The following is a 22904-nucleotide window of genomic DNA, read 5'->3' on the forward strand; positions in this document are numbered from 1 at the left end:
AGGGTGGAGCGGCTGTCACCAGCTCTGCCTGATGACCATCAGGTGAAGTCCAACACAGTGAAGGAAATGCAGCCCCCAGTGCACTCTCCCTCCCTGCAGCATTCCTCCAGGAATCCACTCGACACTGTGCAGCATCACACCGGCAAATGAGTTGGAGAGGAACTTCTACAAACGTTAGATTTTTCCCAAAGAAGTTCGGACGTTTGTCTCTCTCTCTCTCTCCTGGGGAGCAACGGGGCCGGGTGGAATTAATCCCAGTACCTTCCGAAAACAATCAATCAATCATCGAAAGCTCAGGGCAGCGAACACTATTGGTCCCACCTCCTGATCCAGGGCATGTCTGAGGATACTGATTGTTTCCAGGACTCCCTCAGACTGGTCTGAAACACCGACCGGGGGCCAATTACTGACTGCAATGCTACGAATTAAAACACAACCTACAGTTTAAACATTCAAAGCACCCCATTTAATATAAAGAGACATTATTGAAAATTACCCCCACCCACTGAACACTCTCCAGGCACAGACAGACACACGGGCCAGCGTTTTACACACACACACACATCGTCGTTACTCAATGAGCTTCTTGGCTTTGAAGAAGCGTCGCAGGTAGAAGACCTGCCAGGTGGCCAGGCCGACGAGGCAGCACATGGAGAAGATGCTGAAATACAGGACACGAGCACTGGTGGACTCTGCACGGAGGGAGAGAGAGAGAGAGAGGGGCCCATCAAACAGGTTGGAGGAGTGGATTCAATCTGCACTAAGATCACTTCACTGAAGGCAGCCCTCCCTCTTCCCTTCACCTTGCTGCCCCGAGCACCGTTTCCCTGCTCCTGGGTCACTGCTGCTCCGAGTCTGCCCTTTGGTCGATGCCTGGGGTCACTCCCTCCCCCGAATCCCCATCCTGGATCCACTCTCGCTAAACAGCTCAGGTGAGAGCAGGGACATGGCAGGCCTTTCATGGGAGCGTCACTCTGTCCACAACTGACACCCTGTCCCTTTCTAACAGGTCAATCCCACCACCTAGAATCTTACAGCACAGGAGGCCTCTCGGCCCATCGTGCCTGTGCTGGCTCTTTGAAAGAGCTGTCCCATTAGTCCCACTCCCCTGCCCTTTCCCCATAGCCCTGCAAATGTTTCCTTTCAGTGTTTATCCAATTCCCTTTTGAAAGTTATTATTAAATCTGCTTCAGGCAGCGCATTCCAGGTCATAACTCGCTGCGTAAAATAAAACCCTCATCGCCATCTGGTTCTTTTGCCAATTACCTTAAATCTGTGTCCTCTGGTTACCGACCCTTCTGCCACTGGAAATAGTTTCTCCTTATTTAATCTATTAAAAGTCTTCATAATTTTGAACACCTCTATTAAATCTCCCCGTAACCTTCTCTGCTCTAAAGAGAACAATCCCAGTTTCTCGACATCACTTAAGTCCCTCATCCCGGGTACCATTCTAGTAAATCTCCTCTGCACCCTCTCCAAGGCCTTGACATCCTTCCTAAAGTGTGGTGCCCAGAATTGGACACAATACTCCAGCTGAGGCCTAACCAGTGTTTTATAAAGGTTTAGTATAACTTCCTTGCTTTCGTACTCTATGCCTCTATTAATAAAGCCCAGGATCCTGTATGCTTTTTTTAAACAGCCTTCTCAATTTGTCACCTTCAAGGATTTGTGTCTGTGCACTCCCCAGGTCTCTCTGTTCCTGCATTCCCTTTAAAATTGTACCATTTAGTTTATATTGCCTCTCCTCATTCTTCCTGCCAAAATGTATCACTTCCCACTTCTGTGTTAAATTTCATCTGCCATGTGTCTGCCCATTCCACCAGTCTGTGTCCTCCTGAAGTCTGTTGCTATCCTCCACATTGTTAACTACATTTCTGAGTTTCGTATCATCTGCAAAGTTTGAAATACCCTGAATACCTAAGTGCAAGTCATTAATATATATCAAAAAGAGCAGTGGTCCTAATACTGACCCCTGGGGAACACCACTGTATATTTCCCTCCAGTCTGAAAAACAACCGTTCACCACTACTCTCTGTCCCTTAGCCAATTTTGTAACCATGCAGCCACTGTCCCTTTAATCCCAGGGGCTTCAAATGATCCCTTCTGTCTCTGGACCCCGTTTATACCGTCCTTCCCCAAAAACTTATTCCACAACTCTGCCCTCTGGTGTAGAAAGGTCCCAGCCCTCTGACTCCAACTCCCTGGTTTAGATGAGTGGAGGCCTCCAGCCCATGGAGCACCCCATCTAACGGCCCATGAAAGGACTCTGTGTTTTCCCTCCGCTACCCGACTGAGAGCCTCCCCTCCGGGTGTTCCATCCTGCCCACACTCGCCCCAGTTTGGACACACGTTCCCTTATCCTGCAGTCAAACTTGGAATGAAAATATGCAGAATCTTATCTGCCTCGACAAGGCCCCCTTGTCAGAAGGTCGTGGGTTCGAGCCCCACTCCAGAGACTCGAGCACCTAATCCAGGCCGACACTCCCAGTGCAGTACTGAGGGAGTGCGGCACTGTCTGAGGTGCCGTATTTCCGATGAGACGTTAAAATGAGTCCCTGCCTGCCCCTCTCAGGTGGACGTAAAAGATCCCACGGCCACTAATGGGAGAAGAGCAGAATTCTCCCCTGGGTGTTCTGGCCAATATTTATCCCTCAACCAACGCCACTAAAACACAGATTATCTGGTCATTATCACAACGCTGTTTGTGGGATCTTGCTGTGCGCAAGTTGGCTGCCCGTTCCCTAAATTGCAACAGTGACTCCACTTCAAAATAGTACATTACTGGCTATTAAGTGCTCTGGGACGTCCCGAGGTCGTGGAAGGGGCGAAATAAATGTACGTTTTTTTAAAAACTAAGTCCCTTTGACACTGGGGATCAGTCCTGCAGTCCTTTTAACCCCTGACCCCTGGTACCCAAGCCCTAGACCACCCCTCTTTACTCAGAGGGCGAGTGGAGGGCAGTTGGGGCAAGGGATGCTTTGCCACAAAGTGCCTGAAGCAGAACCCACTGCATCTTTCACAGGACGACTGGATAACCGTATGAAGCTGAGGCTCGTGCTATGGGGGAGAGAAGGGGAGAGGGGCTTATGTCCCGGGAGGTGGAAGGAGCTAAAACCCACAAACTTCTGACTCGGAGGGGTGAGTGACGCTGACCGAGGAACGAGACAGGGTCCCCGAGACCGAGAGCAGTAAGTGGAGAAGGGGCGGGTGTTGCAGACTGAAGCCTGTGCTGGGTGCTCCTACCATTGGTGTCCCTCATCTCTTCCTCTCGCTGCTTCATGTAGGCAAAGTCATTGACGATCGACTCTGACAGATCCTCCAATCGTCGCAGCTCCACCTCAAGTGGCTTCTCCGCCTTGGCGATCTGGGCAGGGAGAGAGAGAGAGAGAGAGAGACGGTCTGGAAGATCAGACAAAGATGTAGTAAATCCATTGTTGACTTGAGAGACCCACACTACAGAAAGGATATTGAAGCACTGGAGGCGAGGGGAGGAGATGCAGAGAGGGACTAGGTTCTTAACACTCCCAATCTTGTTTCTTGATATCACGTGGAGTGAAACAAATTGGCTGAAGACTGGCTTCTGTGATGGTGGGGATATCAGGAGGAGGCCGAGACGGATTATCCACTTGGCACTTCTGGCTGAAGATGGTTGCAAACGCTTCAGCCTTGTCTTTTGCACTCACGCTGGACTCTGCCATCATTGAGGATGGGGATGTTTACAGAGCCTCCTCCTTCCGTTAGTTGTTTAATTGTCCACCACCATTCACAACTGGATGTGGCAGGACTGCAGAGCTTTGATCTGATCCGTTGGTTGTGGAATCGCTTAGCTCTGTCTATAGCATGTTGCTTCTGCTGTTTACCATGCATGTAGTCCTGTGTTGTAGCTTCACCAGGTTGGCACCTCATTTTTAGATACGTCTGGTGCTGCTTCTGGCATGCTCTTCTACACTCGTCCTTGAACCAGGGTTGATCCCCTGACTTGTTGGTAATGGTGGAGTGAGGAAAATGTCGGGCCATGAGGTTACAGATTGTGCTGGAATACAATTCTGCTGCTGCTGATGGCCCACAGCGCCTCATGGATGCCCAGTTTTGAGCTGCGAGATCTGTTCTGAATCTATCCCATTTAGCACGGTGGTAGTGCCACACAACACGTTGGATGGTGTCCTCAGTGCGAAGACGGGACTTCGTCTCCACGAGGCCTGTGCGGTGATCACTCCTACCAATACAGTCCTTTTATACTTGTTTTAACCGTCTGATTCACTTTTTTTATTCCTTATGCTATCTGCACTTGTGGAGAGAACTCTTATTTGGGCAACAGACCGACTAGACCATATCTAGAATATACTGTGTGCAGTTTTGGTCTCCTTATTTAAGGAAGGACATACTTGCTTTGGAGGCATTTCAGAGAAGGTTCCCTCGACTGATTCCTGGGATGAGGGGGTTATCTTATGAGGAAAGGTTGGACAAGTTGGGCCTGTACAGGCTGGAGTTTAGAAGAATGAGAGGTGATCTTGAGGAGACTAGAAGGGGTAGATGCTGAGAGGATGTTTCCCCTTGTGGGAGAGACTAGAACTCGGGGACCACAGTTTAAAAATAAATGGTCTCCCATTTAAGACGGAGATGAGGAGAAACTTTTTCTCTCAGAGGGTGGTGAGTCTGTGGAACTCCCTTCCCCAGAGAGCGGTGGAGGCAGGGTCAGTGAATATTTTTAAGGCTGAGTTAGATGGATTCCTGATTAACAGGGGAGTCAAAGGTTATAGTTGGTGGATGGGAAAGTAGGGTTGAGGTCACAATCGGATCAGCCATGATCTTATCAAATGGCAGAGGGGCCGAATGGCCTACTCCTGCTCTTAATTCATATGTTCTATGCTGTTTTTCTCACTTCTTAAAAATATCACACTTGTTTTTCATCACTGCTGTATTATTTTTTAATCAGTTATTTTATTATTTCCTCTATTTTTTTTTGATGAACCTGAAGTATTTATATTACCTGTGACACTATTTGTGACCTGGACTTTGTTCTCATCCCTTTTTCTTATCAGTAAGCTATTTTCCCTTTTATTATTATTTCTGCCCGAGCCCTCCCCGTACCCCAGGACCCCCCCCTTGGACTCACTCACCCGGGGGCAGGCGGCTCTCGAAGCAGATCTCGAACATGTCGTAGTCGTCAGTGGTGAAGGCGAATTTGCCCTTCGTCGCCTCCTCCTTAGAGTACAGGATGTGGCCGGAGGAGTCCGTCACCTGGGGGAGGGGAAACAGAGAGGTTACACCCTGGCTCCAGCCCGGAACTGTCCCCCACAGCTCCCTCCCCACACCACCCTCCCAATGGTGGAAAGGTACAAAAAGATCATTAAAAAGGATAATGGAACGTTGGCCTTTATCTCGAGGGCTGGAATACAAAGAGGTGGAAGTTATATTACAGCTGGACAGAGCTCTGGTCAGACCCCATCTGGAGACACTGCGTCCAGTTCTGGGCACCGTCCCCTCAGGAAGGATATATCGGTCTCGGAGGGGGTGCAGCGCAGATTCACCAGAATGATACCGGGGCTAAAAGGGTTAAATTACGAGGACAGGTTGCAGAGACGAGGCTTGTATTCCCTCGAGTGTAGAAGATTAAGGGGTGATCGAATCGAGGGGTTTAAGATGATTAAAGGATTTGATCGGGTCGATAGAGAGAAACTATTTCCTCTGGTGGGGGGAGTCCAGAACAAGGGGGAATAATCTTAAAATTTAGAGCCCGGCCGTTCAGGGGTGATGTCAGGAAGCATTTCTTCACACAAAGGGGAGTGGGAATCTGGAACTCTCTCCCCCGGAAAAGGGGGAGGCCGGGGGTCAATTGAAAATTCAAAACTGAGATTGATGGATTTTTGTTGGGTGAGGGGATTAAAGGGAATGGAACCAAGGGGGGAAATGGAGTGAAATACAAATCAGACATGGTCGGACTGAATGGGGGGACATGGTCGGACTGAATGGGGGGACATGGTCGGACTGAATGGGGGGACATGGTCGGACTGAATGGGGGGACATGGTCGGACTGAATGGGGGGACAAGCTCCCGCTCCGCTCCTCTCCCCCCCCCCCCCTCTCCCCCCCCCCCCCCCCCCCCCCCCCTCTCCCCCCCCTCCCCCCCCCCCCCTCTCCCCCCCCCCCCCTCTCTCCCCCCCCCCCCTCTCTCCCCCCCCCCCCTCTCTCCCCCCTTGAGGTGGGGGCGGGCGGCCGGCTGTTCGCTCAGCTCGGACTCTCCGCTCACCAGCCTGTCCTTGTGGATCTCCTCCCGCAGACACTTCCTGGCGTTGGACGGCAGCTGGAAGGAGATGGCGCCGGCGGCCAGCAGCTGGTTCAGGGCGGCGAGGGGCAGGAGCAGGGCGGGGGGAGGAGGTGAGGGCCTGAGGCCGGGGACTGGGAGTCGGGGAGGGGCCTGAGGCCGGGGACTGGGAGTCGGGGAGGGGCCTGAGACCGGGGACTGGGAGTCGGGGAGGGGCCTGAGGCCGGGGACTGGGAGTCGGGGAGGGGCCTGAGGCCGGGGACTGGGAGTCGGGGAGGGCCTGAGGCCGGGGACTGGGAGTCGGGGAGGGGCCTGAGGCCGGGGTCTGGGAGTCGGGGAGGGGCCTGAGGCCGGGGTCTGGGAGTCGGGGAGGGGCCTGAGGCCGGGGACTGGGAGTCGGGGAGGGGCCTGAGGCCGGGGACTGGGAGTCGGGGAGGGGCCTGAGGCCGGGGACTGGGAGTCGGGGAGGGGCCTGAGGCCGGGGACTGGGAGTCGGGCCTGAGGCCGCTCTCGGGTCGCTCGGTTCCTGCGCGGTTTCCAGGGGCAACGGATTCCGGGCCCAGGCCCAGCGACCGTTACTATGGGCGGCCTGGTATTATGGGATGGAGGGAGAGGCCTGTCCCCAACTTTAGTTCTTTCAATGTGGACGCCGGGCAGGGTGGGATGTGTCGGAGGTCCCCGGGGTGTTTGGGTCACGGGGGGAGGGGGGAGACAGGCTGTGGGTGGGGGGGACTCGGTTTGGGGTGAGGGAAGAGGGGGAGACAGGCTGAGGGTCGGGGGGACTCGGTTTGGGGTGAGGGAAGAGGGGGAGACAGGCTGAGGGTGGGGGGGACTCGGTTTGGGGTGAGGGAAGAGGGGGAGACAGGCTGAGGGTGGGGGAGACTCAGTTTGGGGTGAGGGAAGAGGGGGAGACAGGCTGAGGGTGGGGGGGACTCGGTTTGGGGTGAGGGAAGAGGGGGAGACAGGCTGAGGGTGGGGGGGACTCGGTTTGGGGTGAGGGAAGAGGGGGAGACAGGCTGAGGGTGGGGGGGACTCGGTTTGGGGTGAGGGAAGAGGGGGAGACAGGCTGAGGGTGGGGGAGACTCAGTTTGGGGTGAGGGAAGAGGGGGAGACAGGCTGAGGGTGGGGGGGACTCGGTTTGGGGTGAGGGAAGAGGGGGAGACAGGCTGGGGGGGGGGGAACTCGGTTTGGGGTGAGGGAAGAGGGGGAGACAGGCTGAGGGTGGGGGGGACTCGGTTTGGGGTGAGGGAAGAGGGGGAGACAGGCTGAGGGTGGGGGGGACTCGGTTTGGGGTGAGGGAAGAGGGGGAGACAGGCTGAGGGTGGGGGGGACTCGGTTTGGGGTGAGGGAAGAGGGGGAGACAGGCTGAGGGTGGGGGGGACTCGGTTTGGGGTGAGGGAAGAGGGGGAGACAGGCTGAGGGTGGGGGGACTCGGTTTGGGGTGAGGGAAGAGGGGGAGACAGGCTGAGGGTGGGGGGGACTCGGTTTGGGGTGAGGGAAGAGGAGGGTGGGGGGGACTCGGTTTGGGGTGAGGGAAGAGGGGGAGACAGGCTGAGGGTGGGGGGACTCGGTTTGGGGTGAGGGAAGAGGGGGAGACAGGCTGAGGGTGGGGGGACTCGGTTTGGGGTGAGGGAAGAGGGGGAGACAGGCTGAGGGTGGGGGGGACTCGGTTTGGGGTGAGGGAAGAGGGGGAGACAGGCTGAGGGTGGGGGGGACTCGGTTTGGGGTGAGGGAAGAGGGGGAGACAGGCTGAGGGTGGGGGGACTCGGTTTGGGGTGAGGGAAGAGGGGGAGACAGGCTGAGGGTGGAGGGGACTCGGTTTGGGGTGAGGGAAGAGGGGGAGACAGGCTGAGGGTGGGGGGGACTCGGTTTGGGGTGAGGGAAGAGGGGGAGACAGGCTGAGGGTGGGGGGACTCGGTTTGGGGTGAGGGAAGAGGGGGAGACAGGCTGTGAGGGTTTCAAATCAGTAAAATAGGTCCTTGAAATGTGGCTCATTCCAACAGACAGGTCTCCTGGTCAAACCAGTCCTGCCCTGGGCTGTCCCTGGATTAACATGAGAACGGACAGGTCCCTGAGGGAGACACATTGAGATTCAGTCTCATATCTCAAATGATGTGGAGATGCCGGTGATGGACTGGGGTGGACAAATGTCAGGAATCTTACAACACCAGGTTATCGTCCAACAGTTTTATTTGAAAATCACAAGCTTTTGGAGGCTTTCTCCTTTGTCAGGTGAGTGTGGGATTCCATGAAAGGCACCGCTTTATAGTCAGAGCACAATGCCTGGTGATTACAGATAATCTTTCCAACTGCCCGTTGTCAAGGCAATCAAAGGAGTCGAATAGTGTTCAGACAGAGAGACACTACATACGGGACGATCAGTATATTCAGTAGTCCCGTATGTAACGTCTCTCTGTCTGAACACTATTCAAATCCTTTGATTGCCTTGACAACGGGCAGTTGGAAAGATTATCTGTAATCACCAGGCATTGTGCTCTGACTATGGAATCCCACACTCACCTGACAAAGGAGAAAGCCTCCGAGAGCTTGTGATTTTCAAATAAAACTGTTGGACTATAACCTGGTGTTGTAAGATTCCTTACATAATATCTCAAAGGCTGAAGTGGAGAGCTCCCCGGGGGTAGGGGATGGCCGTGTGTCTCGTCCCAAACCCTCCCCAGGGGCGGGGACAATCTCTCAGTCTGCCGGGGTCCTCCAGCCTGTCCTGAGTGTATTTCTCCCTCTGTCTCTCTCCCAACTTTTCTCTCTCTTTAGCTTCTCTGGTTTGTAATCGGGATTTGTGTCTCAGTGTTGGGGCTGAGGGATTGTTGGTGTAACTGGGAGAGGGAGTGGGAGGGAGGGGGGAGAGAGAGGGGGAGGGGGTTGGGAGGGAGGGAGCTCTGGGCTCTTGCTGTGCCTTTTTAATCCCTTGCTTTTGTATTTTACTCAATTCCCCCTCTCTCTCTCTCCCTCTCTCCCCTCAGGAATCTTTTCGATGAAATGCTGCAAGGAGATGATCCAGAAAGAGACATTTTGTGAGAAGGAGGAGGATGAGGGGGAATCCTGGGCCAAGAATCGTTCTCTCCGCTGGGGACTGACTGACTGAGACCTTCACCGCAGCCTGGACCCGATGGGGGTCATGTGAGTAATGTCTGGGTTACTCTGGGGGATCACTGGGACATTCTGGGGACACTGGAGGATCACTGGGACATTCTGGGGACACTGGAGGATCACTGGGACATTGTACAGGAGCTGACACTGAGACACACACTGACCGTCTGACAGTGCAGCGCTCCCTCAGTACCGACCGTCCGACAGAATATCACCATCTGTTCGAGCCCAAATTCCTCCCTTCATTCATTGCAAGTGCAACTTTTCAGAAATAACACAAAGTGGATCAAACTATTATTCAGAGGCTGACAATGTGACATATCTCGGGTCTTAATTGAAATTAAAAGCTCTTTCAGGGAGCGTCCTGCAGCACGCAGAGGGCCGAAATGTGAAAACAGCCTCCAAATGTTTTCTTAAGTTTGAAGTTTAATTTTTGAAAAGGTCACTGACAACTCAGAAAGAAATCGTGTTAATTCCGAAGCCATTTTGGGCCCCCATGTGAAATTGTATTGTAATGGAACCACACAGACACATGGGGAAGCTCGGGAGCAAACTGATTGGAATTTGAGATTTTAATCCCATATTCATTTGTGGCACAGCTCAGCTCAATTCAAACCCAATGTCTGTGCAAGGATCACGTGTCTCCTGACTGTACAGTCTGTGTGTGTGTGTGTGTGTGTGTGTGTGTGTCTCAGTCTCACTGGTCCCATAACATAACTTTAAAGCAGTAAAATTAACCAGAACCTGCTCCAAAGACAAAACAGATCCAGATCTTGAAGGTGTGATGATTTCCTTCTCTCTGCTCTGTTGGTGGGAGGCTCATTTCCAGTCCCAGGTATTTGTCTATTCCCCATGTCTGATGGGTTGGTTCCTGTGAACAGTTTGTCAGAGAGTGTTTCACTGCCTCAGGGTGTTTACAGAGAGATGTGAGGAATCTTACAACACCAGGTTTTAGTCCAACAGTTTTATTTGAAAATCACAAGCTTTCGGAGGCTTTCTCCTTCGTCAGGTGAGTGTGGGATTCCATGAAAGGCACCGCTTTATAGTCAGAGCACAATGCCTGGTGATTACAGATAATCTTTCCAACTGCAGGTTGTCAAGGCAATCAAAGGATTCGAATAACAGGATTGGTTTGACCAGGAGACCTGTCTGTTGGAATGAGCCACATTTCAAGGACCTATTTTACTGATTTGAAACCCTCACAGCCTGTCTCCCCCTCTTCCCTCACCCCAAACCGAGTCCCCCCTCCACACTCACCTGACAAAGGAGAAAGCCTCCGAAAGCTTGTGATTTTCAAATAAAACTGTTGGACTATAACCTGGTGTTGTAAGATTCCTTACATTTGTCCACCCCAGTCCATCACCGGCATCTCCACATCATCTTTACAGAGAGAGAGAGAGAAGCAGCTCCCATCCTGGTCTGAAAGACCCAGTCAATGAGAGATTTATAAAAACAATCCAGCCCAGTGCAGTTAAACCTTGTCCCCTATTAATCCAAACACACCATATTGTGAGCAAAATTCAATATTTCACAGGGCCAGTGAGTCCCAGACACGGATTGTACCCACCTCCCTAAACTAAACTCAACTCCTTACTGGAAAAAGTGTCTGTCAAAACACAGCCCGTTTCGGGACTGAACCCCTCAAATAACCGTTACACTCAACATTGCAATCTCTCAGTGAATCGTTCCCTTTTACCCACTGTGTACTGTACATGTGCAGGAGCTGACACTGAGACACGGGCCGTACCGTACCTGAGTACTTTCCAAACAAGAGAAATTGAGAGAGACAACAGAGAGAGAGGGGCAGAGAGAGAGAAAAGCACAGAGAGAGAGGGGGCGAGTGGCAAAGAGAGGGAAGGGGAGAGAGAGAGAGAGAGAAAGTAAGAGCGGGGAGAGAGTCAGAGAGAGAGAGAGAGAGAGGTCGGGAGAGAGAGAGAGAGGAGGTGAGAGGCAGAGGGAGAGAGGGGGACAAAGAGAGTGAAAGACAGAGAGAGTGAGGTGGAGAGGCAGAGAGTGGCTTGGTCCTGCCTGGTGATTTACCCGATTCCTGCGAGCAGCCAGGCTTCTCTGGGCTGTTTAATGGCTTCTCACCAGCAAGGGGGGCCCCCATCTCCCACCTCGCAATAAACTCTTTCAATCAGATGCTTCCCCTCACCGTCACACATTACCACTGTTGCAAGCCGCACACGCACAACCCACAGGTCACACACACTGGCAGCTATTCAACCATGACAGGCACATCACCCAAACACCCTGCAGGACCCTCACTGACTCACGTCCCGCTTTCTGGCAGGAGACCCCCTCACACTCTCTCCCTCTCTCTCCGTTGCTGTCGCTCTATCCCTCTCTCCCCCTCTCTCTCTGTCACTCCCTCGCTTTCGCTGCCTCTCTACCCCTCTCCCGTTCTCGCCCTCTCCCGTTCTCGCCCGCTCCCTGACGGGGGAGAGATTGAACAGGGAGAGGGGGGGGAGAGATTGAACAGGGAGAGGGGGGGGAGAGATTGAACAGGGAGAGGGGGGGGGAGAGATTGAACAGGGAGAGGGGGGGGGAGAGATTGAACAGGGAGAGGGGGGAGAGATTGAACAGGGAGAGGGGGGGGAGAGATTGAACAGGGAGAGGGGGGAGAGATTGAACAGGGAGACGGGGGAGAGATTGAACAGGGAGAGGGGGGGAGAGATTGAACAGGGAGAGGGGGGGAGAGATTGAACAGGGAGAGGGGGGAGAGATTGAACAGGGAGAGGGGGGAGAGATTGAACAGGGAGAGGGGGGGAGAGATTGAACAGGGAGAGGGGGGGAGAGATTGAACAGGGAGAGGGGGGGGGAGAGATTGAACAGGGAGAGGGGGGGGAGAGATTGAACAGGGAGAGGGGGGAGAGATTGAACAGGGAGAGGGGGGAGAGATTGAACAGGGAGAGGGGGGAGAGAGATTGAACAGGGAGAGGGGGGGAGAGATTGAACAGGGAGAGGGGAGAGAGATTGAACAGGGAGAGGGGGGAGAGATTGAACAGGGAGAGGGGGGAGAGATTGAACAGGGAGAGGGGGGGGGAGAGATTGAACAGGAAGAGGGGGGGGAGAGATTGAACAGGGAGAGGGGGGGGAGAGATTGAACAGGGAGAGGGGGGGGAGAGATTGAACCGGGAGAGGGGGGGGGGGAGAGATTGAACAGAGAGAGGGGGGGGGGGGGAGAGATTGAACAGAGAGAGGGGGGAGAGATTGAACCGGGAGAGGGGGGGGGGAGAGATTGAACAGAGAGAGGGGGGAGAGATTGAACAGGGAGAGGGGGGGGGGGAGAGATTGAACAGGGAGAGGGGGGGGAGAGATTGAACAGGGAGAGGGGGGGGGGGGGGAGAGATTGAACAGGGAGAGGGGGGAGAGATTGAACCGGGAGAGGGGGGGGGGGAGAGATTGAACAGGGAGAGGGGGGGGAGAGATTGAACAGAGAGAGGGGGGAGAGATTGAACAGGGAGAGGGGGGGAGAGATTGAACAGGGAGAGGGGGGGAGAGATTGAACAGGGAGAGGGGGGGAGAGATTGAACAGGGAGAGGGGGGGAGAGATTGAACAGGGAGGGGGGGAGAGATTGAACAGGGAGAGGGGGGGAGAGATTGAACAGGGAGAGGGGGGGAGAGATTGAACAGGGAGAGGGGGGGAGAGATTGAACAGGGAGAGGGGGGGAGAGATTGAACAGGGAGAGAGGGGGAGAGATTGAACAGGGAGAGGGGGAGAGAGATTGAACAGGGAGGGGGGGAGAGATTGAACAGGGAGAGGGGGGGAGAGATTGAACAGGGAGAGGGGGGGAGAGATTGAACAGGGAGAGGGGGGGAGAGATTGAACAGGGAGAGGGGGGGAGAGATTGAACAGGGAGAGGGGGGGAGAGATTGAACAGGGAGAGGGGGGGAGAGATTGAACAGGGAGAGGGGGAGAGAGATTGAACAGGGAGGGGGGGAGAGATTGAACAGGGAGAGGGGGGGAGAGATTGAACAGGGAGAGGGGGGGGGGAGAGATTGAACAGGGAGGGGGGGAGCTGCTAATTCAAACAAGAGAAAACAGTAAAGCCCACATGGCAACAAACAGAACAGAAGTTGCAACAAAGTCCAGAAATTGTGTCTCCGGGACCCAGGGACAGAAGAGAAAACAAACCCAGGGGAGGTTTGAACTCTGCAGCAAACACTGAGCAGCACAAACAGACAGACAGACACCTGTCAGGGGAATCAGAGGCAAAGCACCAGAGAAAAATCCTGCAAACTTGGATTCGGGAGAGAAGCGAGAGAGAGAGTTAGTGGGAGGGAGGGAGGGAGCTCTGGGCTCTTGCTGTGCCTTTTTAATCCCTTGCTTTTGTATTTTAATCAATTCCCTCTCTCTCTCTCCTCAGAAATCTCTTCGAGAAATGCTGCAAGGAGATGATCCAGAAAGAGATATTTTGTGAGGAGGAGGAGGAGGAGGAATCCTGGGCCAAGAATCGTTCTCTCCGCTGGGGACTGACTGACTGAGACCTTCACCGCAGCCTGGACCCGATGGGGGTCACGTGAGTAATGTCTGGGTTACTCTGGGATCACTGGGATATTCTGGGGACACTGGGGGGGGAGGTCACTGGGACATTGTTGTCGTTGGACCTGTTGTGCTGGTGGTCGAAACATACTTTTTCCAAGATGGTGGCCCCTGCTGTCCCCGTGCCATAACACATAGAAATATATAAATACATTATTAATACATAGATAATATATATTATAAATACAAGTTGTTGTTGTGGTTGTGGCCCAAACACAAAGGCCGCCGCTCTGGCTGCACTCTGGGCTGACCGGCTGCACTCTGGGCTGACGGGCTGCACTCTGCCATCACTCTGGGGTCACTGCGGGATCACCGGGGGCACTCTGCCGGCCACTTGCCGCCATCTGATGATGCGGCGGTGGCCATTTTTTCCAAAATGGTGGCCGCGCTGGCTGCCATTTTGTCCAAGATGGCGTCTCGCCGGCCGCCATTTTGTTTAATTTATTATTTAAATAATTCAATTGTTTAAAATGTAATCTAAATAATTCAATAGTTTAATTCAATATAAAAATAATCAATTGCTTAATTTATGATATAAAGAAGCCAATTGTTTAATTTATTATATCAATAATTATTTAATTTAATGTATAATTAGTTCACTAATTGTATAAATAATTCAATAGTTTATATTATATAAATAATTCAATACATTAATTCATCATATAAATAATTCAATACATTAATTCATTATATAAATAATTCAACAGCTTAATTTATTACATAATAATTCATGTGTCTAATTTATTATAAATAATCCAATAGTTTAATTTATAATGAATTGTTTAATTTATTGTGTGAATAATTCAAGTGTTTAATTTATTGTAAAAATAATTCAATAGCTTAATTCATTCCATGAATAATACAAGTGTTAAATTTAGTATATAAAGAAACATTTGTTTAATTTATTGTATAAATAATTGAATTGATCATTTGATTATCTAAATAATTCAATTGTTTAATTTATGATAGAAATAATTCAAGTGTTTAATTTATTATACAAATAATTCAATAGCTCAAATCATTATATAAATAATACAAGTGTGAAATTTATTACATAAAGAAACAATTGTTTAATTTATCATGTAAATAATTCAAGTGTTTCATTCATCATATAAATAATTCAACTAAATATACAATTATTTATACAATAAATTAAACAAAGGAATATTTATTTCATGAATTAAACTATTGAATTATTTTTATGATTATTTATACAATAAATAAATACTAATTGTTCATGTAATAAATTAAACAATTGATTATTTAATGAAATTATCCGTTCAATTATTTATGAAATGAATTGAACGATTGAATTATTTATATTATAATTAAACACTTGAATTATCTGCTTCCAATGTCTTTGTTTTTCGGCCTGGTATTAAGACCATCAATGGCGGCTGCATCACCCAGCATGCAGCGCGGTTCAGATTGTGCCCTATCTGAATCAGTGGAGCCCAGCGCGCAGGCGCAGTATTCACTCATTATCGGTCAGTGTGTCCTGAGCATGCGCGGCCAGTCGAGGCTGCGGGAGGAGCGCGTTCGGTGCAGGTCAGAGGATCGGAGCAAGAGGCTCAATAAACCCCGGGGCCCGGGTCCGGGCTCAGGCCCAGGCTCAGGCTTTACAAACCCCGAGTGCGGCCCCAGACCCGAATATAAAACAGTGAACATTATCCCCCCCTCACTACCCGCCGGGAAATGAAGGGGAAATGGGGATCGGTCAGGGAGCGTCTGTAAATGAAGGAGAAATGGTGATCGGTCAGGGAGCGTCTGGAAATGAAGGAGAAATGGTGATCGGTCAGGGAGCGTCTGTAAATGAAGGAGAAATGGTGATCGGTCAGGGAGCGTCTGTAAATGAAGGAGAAATGGTGATCGGTCAGGGAGCGTCTGTAAATGAAGGTGAAATTATGATCGGTCAGGGAGTGTCTGCAAATAAAGCAGAAATGGTGTTCGGTCGAGGAGCGTCTGTAAATGAAGGAGAAATGGGGATCTCTATATCTTCACTCATCCAGGGAGCTCGAGCTTTGGATGCTGTTCCTTTCCTCCTCGTGGGAATCTGTCCACTCTGTACCCAAACCAACTCCTCCTTGAAGGCCTCCCACTGTTCAATTACTCTTCTGCCTGCCAATTTTTGATTCCAATCCACACTCACTCTCTCACACTCACTCTCTCACACTCACTCTCTCACACTCACTCACTCTCTCACCCTTTCACTCATGGTTTCGGGCCACTGAAAGATGATGCGATGGGTTTGGATTTCAGCACAGGGAGGAGGGAGAGTGTGTGGGACGGGGATTTACAGCTTTGAGGAATGAGAGAGGAAATAATGTTCCAGAGAAAGGAGAGTTATCTGATCTGAATTTCTATCCTGTAATTACAGTGATAACTTTTATAAACTCCTTTTACAGGGGAGGATTTGCAGAGGGAAACTCAAATCAAAGATCACGTCAAGATCTGACAGAGTCACTCGATTCATCAGGACCTGAATATCATCGACCTTTGAATGTGGAAGGAGAAACATTTGTCTGTTCTATCTGTGGGAGAAGATTTCAAACATCAGTGTGAGTTGAAAAGCACCGAGACACACACACCCGAGTGAGAGTGTTCCAGTGCACTGACTGTGGAAAGAGCTTTAACCAGTTTCACAGCCTGAAAAAACATCGCACCGTTCACAGCGGGGAGAAACCGTGCACGTGTTCTCTGTGTGGACGAGGCTTCAACTGATCGTCCAACCTGGAGACACACAAGGACACCCGGACCACGGAGAAACCGTGGAAATGTGGGGACTGTGGGAAGGGATTCAATTACCCTTCAGAGCTGGAAACTCATCGACGCAGTCACACTGGGGAGAGGCCGTTCACCTGCTCCGTGTGTGGGAAGGGATTCATTCGGTCATCCCACCTCCTGACACACCAGCGAGTTCACTCTGATGAGAGACCTTTTAAATGTTCTGACTGTGAGATGAGGTTTAAAAGCAAAATTAATCTGCTGATACACCAACGCACTCACACTGGGGAGAGGCCGTTCACCTGCTCCGTGTGTGGGAAGGGATTCACTCAGTCATCCAGCCTCCAGACACACCAGCGAGTTCACACTGGGGAGAGACCTTTTAAATGTTCTGACTGTGAGAAAAGGTTTAAATGCAAAAGGAATCTGCTGACACACCAATGTACCCACACTGGGGAGAGGCCGTTCACCTGCTCTGTGTGTGGGAAAGGATTCACTCAGTCATCCACCCTGCTGACACACCAGCGAGTTCACACTGCGGAGAGCCCGTTCACCTGCTCCGTGTGTGGGAAGGGATTCACTCAGTCATCCCACCTCCTGACACACCAGCGAGTTCACACTGGGGAGAGCCCGTTCAGCTGCTCCGTGTGTGGGAAGAGATTCACTCGGTCATCCAACCTGCTGACACACCAGCGAGTTCACTCTGATGAGAGACCTTTTAAATGTTCTGACTGTGAGAAGAGGTTTAAAAGCAAATGTAATCTTCTGACACACCAATGCACCCACACTGGGGAGAGACCGTTCTCCTGCTCCGTGTGTAAGAAGAGATTCCCTCGGTCATCCACCCTGCTGAGACACCAGCAAGTTCACTCCGATGAGAGACCTTTTAAATGTTCTGACTGTGAGAAGAGGTTTAAAAGCAAATTTAATCTGCTGACACACCAACGCACTCACACTGGGGAGAGGCCGTTCTCCTGCTCTGTGTTTGGGAAGGGATTCACTGGGTCATCCACCCTGCTGAAACACCAGCGAGTTCACACTGGGGAGAGACCGTTCTCCTGCTCCGTGTGTGGGAAGAGATTCACTCGGTCATCCCACCTGCTGAGACACCAGCGAGTTCACTCCGATGAGAGACCTTTTAAATGTTCTGACTGTGAGAAGAGGTACAAAAGCAAATTTAATCTGCTGACACACCAACGCACTCACACTGGGGAGAGGCCGTTCACCTGCTCAGTGTGTGGGAAGGGATTCGCTTGGTCATCCTCCCTGCTGAAACACCAGCGAGTTCACACTGAGAGACCTTTAAATGTTCTGACTGTGGGAAGAGATTTAAAATCAGAAACGAACTGCTGAGACATCGACGCACTCACACTGGGGAGAGACTTTTCACCTGCTCCGTGTGTGGGAAGAGATTCACTCGATCATCCCACCTTCTGAAACATTAACTTGTTCACACTGTTGAGTCACCTTTTAATGCAGTGACTGTGAGACGAGCTTTGAAAGCAGAAATGAACTGCTGACACATCAACGCATGCCCATTGGTTGAGAGACTGTTCACCTGCTCCGTGTGTGGGAAGGGATTCACTCAGTCATCACACGTGCTGAGACACCAGCGAGTTCACGAAATGAGCAGGTCCAACGAGCCGGTCTGTAACACAGGCCAATGACTCAGTGCAGCTTGTTACCCAGTCACTGGGCTCCGTTATAGCCTCTCCTGTCAGTAACACACAAAGAGAAATTGTAAATCTGAAACAGAAAGAGATAATGTATAACACTTCATATCAACCACCAGTTTTTCCCTCTTTCCGGCTTTTAAAACAATCTGTTTCACAGTTTGTCAAACCCGAAACAGCCTCTGGGATTTGCTGATCGAGAATTTCAGTGGAAATTGGGACCGTCATTAAGTATCGGAACAAATATCCCCGCTGAGGTTTCGGGATTGTTACTGGTTTATTTATATCAGTGAGTGACCAATTTTAAACTAGGTGAGGGTCGAAACCTAAGGTAAGAGCCTGGGATAGACAAGAGATTCTTCAATGTATCAAGTTAAATTACACTGATTCCACCAACACTGGACATCACATCCCTCAAACATTGTTACCTGTTACTGTATAAAACTGGTGAGGGTGGAAATGGGAAATAACTGAAAAAAAATTCATTGTTTCAAAGTTAATTCTGATCACTATTATTGTACATTCTCCAACCTATCCCTTAAAAAGGACCCAATATCAAACCAGTCCCCAGTCCTTGGGCCTGTGCCTATGTTGTGATTTGCACCCGCTTCTGACTGACTTGGTATCAGACGCACTCCCGTCAACAGTAAACGGATGGAGCCGGATCCATAAGAGAAAAATGAGGACCGACCTCCACGGTTCTCCCAGAGTGCGGGAGGCGGAGTAACAGCAGCAGACAGAGAGATCTCTCGAAACCAGCCGCTGCCGCCGGAGAGAAGCGAGTCCCGTTCCGAGCCGTGTCTGTCAGGCGCCCGCTGACCCTCTCTTCACTGAAGGGGACCGATTCAGCACCAACTCACACACCCACCATTGGATCATTGAATCACCTTCAACACCTGAATTACATCACCACTTAATCCTCTATACACGAGGAAATACAAACCTTGTCCACGCAACTTGCCCTCATAATTTAACCATTTTAGCCCCGGTATCATTCTGGTGAAACTGCGCTGCATCCCCTCCACGGCCAATATGTCTTTCCTGAGGGGTGTGCCCAGAACTGAATGCAATACTTTAAATGGGGTCTCACCAGAGCTTTCTATCTGGAACATATTTTCACGTCTTTGAATTCCAGCTCCCTTGAGATAAAGGCCAACATCACATTAGACTTTCAAATTATTTTTTCAGCAGTCCACTGGCTTTTAGTGATTTCTGTACTTCGATCCCTAAATCTCTCTGCTCCTCCATAGTTCTGAGCTTCTCACCATTCAGAAAATACTCTGATCTATATTGCTTCCGTCCAAAGTAGATGACCTTATACTTCCCCATATTGAAAGTTTGAACAGGCTGGGGCTCTTCTGTATAGAAAAGAGGAGGCTGAGGGTGACCTGATATCGGGCTTTAAGATCATGTGAGGGCTTTATAGGTTAGGCATCGACAAGGTGTTCGTACTTGTGGGAGTGGGGACTCCAAAACATTGGGGCCATGAATATAATCCAGTCACTAATGTATCCAATCTGGCATTCAAGAGAAACAGACTTCCCCAGAGAGTCGTTAGAATGTTCAACTCACCACCACAAGGAGTAGTTCAGGCGAATAGAATGGATGCATTTACGGGGAAGCTGGATAAGCACATAGAGGAGAAGGGAATATTAGAGTTTGCTCATAGGGTTAGATGAAGAGGGGTTGGAGGAGGCTCGTCTGCAGCATAAACACCGGTATAGTCTAGTTGGGCCGAATTGCCTGTTTCTGTGATGTACATTCGATGTAATTCTATGTAAGCTCCATCTGACACAGTTTTACCAACTCACTGAATCTCTCAATTTCCCTTTGTAACTTTATGCTCCCATCTACACTACTCACTGCGCCTCCTAACTCGATGTCAGCGACAAACGTGAGTGTTCGGCTCTCTATTCCTTCATCTCCCTCATTTATACGTATCGGAAAAAGCTGATGCTTTCATCACATCCGGCCAATTTGAGTACATCCCTTATTATCCCGGGCCTCTGCCTCCCACCTTCTAACCAACTCCCGACCCATTTCAATAGGTTGCCTTAAATTCCACGCACTCTCATTTTTGTTGACAGTCTCTTATGTGGTCCCTTATTGGATGCCTTTGGAAGTCAATGTCCATCTAACACCCAGAGACACTCCATTATCGAGCACGTTAGTTACATCTTCAAAAAGTTCAACGAGCTTTGTTAGACTTGACTTCCCCTTTACAAATCCATGCTGGCTCTCTCTGATTACTCCATATTTATCCAAGTGCTCAGTCATTCTTTCCCCAATAACGGATACTGGTAACTTCCCCACAACAGGCGTCAGACTGATAGGCCTAGAATTTCCAACTTTATCTCTCCGACCCATCCGAAATAATGGAGTGACATTGACAATGTTTCAATTAAAGCAACAATTCCTGAATCAAGAGAGTTTTGATCGATCATGAGTGAGCATGTAGAAGTTCCTTACCTATTCCTCTTATTCCCCTGGGATGGTAAACATCAGGTCCTGGAGATTTGACAATCTTCAATCTCATTATTTTCTCCATTGCCATTATTTTATTTACACTGAATCCCCTTGATTTATTTACAGTTTTCCTCGTGTCTCTGCTATGTTCGCCTCATCCTTTTCTATGAAGACCGATGCAAAGTAAATATTTAGCAACTCTGCCATTTCCTGATTTTCAATTACAATATCACCTCCATCTGTCTTTAAGGGTCCCACATTACTCTTAGTCACCCTTCTTTCTCTCAATATACCTGTAAATACCTTAATTGTTGTCGTTATTTTCCCTCACAAGTTTTTGCTCCTTTTCCCTTTTTGGACCTCTTCGGTTTTTTCGTTTCAGCACCACAATAAACAACACTTTGCTGTAAAGTTCGGCTCAATGATGGGCCGAAGGGCCTCTATCCGTGCTGTGTAACTCTATGACTCAATAGTTCTCCAATGTCAGAGCGAGAATTGTCTGAACCCCGAATTGTCTGAACCCCGAATTTATTTAATGTAACAAACACAAGCACACTTAATCATCGGTGTATCAACGCACTGATGGATACACAAAGATAAACACAGCGAGAAATGCAGGCAGTATCAGGATGCACAGGTAAACGGACAAGGGAAACAGACAAAGATAAAACGGTCTGTGCCTCGAACAGACAGTAACGTGTCACTGATCGATATTAGTGAGACGAGGTGGGGAACAGGTGCTGTGAATTGGTGCTGTGGTTTAGTTGGTTAAAGCATCTGTCTTGTAAACAGGCGATCCTGGGTTCAACTCCCAGCAGTGTTTTATGTAACTTATTATTTTTACCTAATTTGTGGAATTCAGCGACAAAGTCACACTTTGGAATTGGTATTTGTTGAGGTTTGAGGAGGAAACCGATATCAGAATGACTGTTCAAAAACACCATTTCATCGCACAGACAGACCTCTCATAGAATGTGTCTGTAACACTTTAATTTAAGGACACATTCTTGTTTCTGGGCTTGTCGGGGTCAGGGTATAATTCACGATTTATGTCATTGAGGAGCGAATGGTTGTCTCCTCGACCTCCGGATAGCAGTGATAAAGTTCGAGGACACACAGAAGCGGACAGGGTGGTCGGGGTCTGGAACTCACTGTCTGAAAGGGTGGTCGAGGCAGAAAACCTCAACTCATTTCAAAAGTGCATGGATGTGCATTTGAAGTGCCGTAACCTACAGGGCTACGGACCAAGCCCTGGAAAGTGGGATTAAGCTGGATAGCTCTTTTTCGGCCCTCACAGACACGATGGGCCGAATGGCTTCCTCTTGTGCTGTAGCTTTCTCTGATTCTATGATTCCGTGTGTGGGAAGGGATTCACTCAGTCATCACACGTACTGAGACACCAGGGAGTTCAAAAGTGACTACAGGGGTTGGATTCTGCTGTTAATCCCATCCAGGACTGAACCATGTTCATTCTGACAGTTGGGGTTTGTTTCTCCTGATGTTAATAAGCCCTATAACTGGGCTGGAGTTTAATATTCTGGATATGTTAAATAAATCAGCTTTGTTTTAAACCCTTGTTGTAGATTTTGGTCTTTCCCACCTGAGTGTTTAGCATCACCTGACTGGAGCTCAGAAAGGACAATCTGGGGGGAGGATCGTCCGGTGGGAACAGAACTTCAGCCTGGACACAGTCCTTCAGGGCCACACTGAGAGGGGCAAACGGCACTTTGGTCTTTCTCGTCTCTCTTCACTGATAGCAAAGTCACCGTGCGGCGTCCAGTCTAAAAATGACCGTCGTAATTATTCTATGAAGATTTAACCTGTTTGTGTGACTGTCCTGAGTCTACCATTTAAGGCAGGCGTTAACTCATTTAAAATAAACCCGCTTAAAATAAATGGGTTATGAATTGTGATTTCCGTGAAGCCAATGTTCCATTCCTTTATATGATTCATGTGCCTGCTCTCCGACAACAGGGTAAATGGTGGAATATCAGCCCTGCTCAGCCGGCAATGATCACGGTACATTTTCTTGCAGACAAAACACACATTGAAACCCTGGAACTTTGAGGTGATGAATCCTGAGGGAAAATAAAATTAGGGCTCGAAACATCAAACTTTTG

The 22904-nt window shown here is 49.9% G+C and overlaps 2 protein-coding genes and 1 non-coding gene across 5 annotated transcripts; 2 read left to right on the forward strand and 1 right to left on the reverse strand.

Annotated features, from left to right (window-relative positions):
* Positions 1 to 443: 443 nt before the first annotated feature.
* On the reverse strand, positions 444 to 6957 carry LOC137318258 (uncharacterized; the record flags this gene model as incomplete). The annotated part of the gene is made up of 4 exons (XM_067981190.1): positions 444 to 692; positions 3244 to 3399; positions 5121 to 5241; positions 6250 to 6957. Coding segments are annotated over 4 exons (1107 nt in total), but the record flags the coding sequence as incomplete, so codon positions are not given.
* LOC137318257 (zinc finger protein ZFP2-like) lies at positions 6683 to 22355 on the forward strand. Of its 3 annotated transcripts, none has more exons than XM_067981186.1 (4): positions 6683 to 6856; positions 9249 to 9405; positions 13746 to 13898; positions 16327 to 22355. In XM_067981186.1, the coding sequence occupies exon 4, from the start codon at positions 16880 to 16882 to the stop codon at positions 17996 to 17998; it is 1119 nt and encodes a 372-aa protein (XP_067837287.1). In that variant the 5' UTR covers positions 6683 to 6856; positions 9249 to 9405; positions 13746 to 13898; positions 16327 to 16879; the 3' UTR covers positions 17999 to 22355. The 3 variants fall into 3 exon arrangements, with proteins under 3 accessions (XP_067837287.1, XP_067837288.1, XP_067837289.1); XM_067981187.1 differs by lacking the exon at positions 6683 to 6856 and adding an exon at positions 8205 to 8435; XM_067981188.1 differs by lacking the exon at positions 6683 to 6856 and adding an exon at positions 8205 to 8413.
* Positions 21534 to 21607, forward strand: trnat-ugu (transfer RNA threonine (anticodon UGU)). Its single transcript has one exon. It is a non-coding gene; the product is annotated as a tRNA-Thr (tRNA).
* Positions 22356 to 22904: the final 549 nt, after the last annotated feature.

Source organism: Heptranchias perlo, unplaced genomic scaffold, assembly GCF_035084215.1.
Source record: "Heptranchias perlo isolate sHepPer1 unplaced genomic scaffold, sHepPer1.hap1 HAP1_SCAFFOLD_688, whole genome shotgun sequence".
In the NCBI taxonomy this organism is placed as follows: Eukaryota; Metazoa; Chordata; class Chondrichthyes; order Hexanchiformes; family Hexanchidae; genus Heptranchias; species Heptranchias perlo.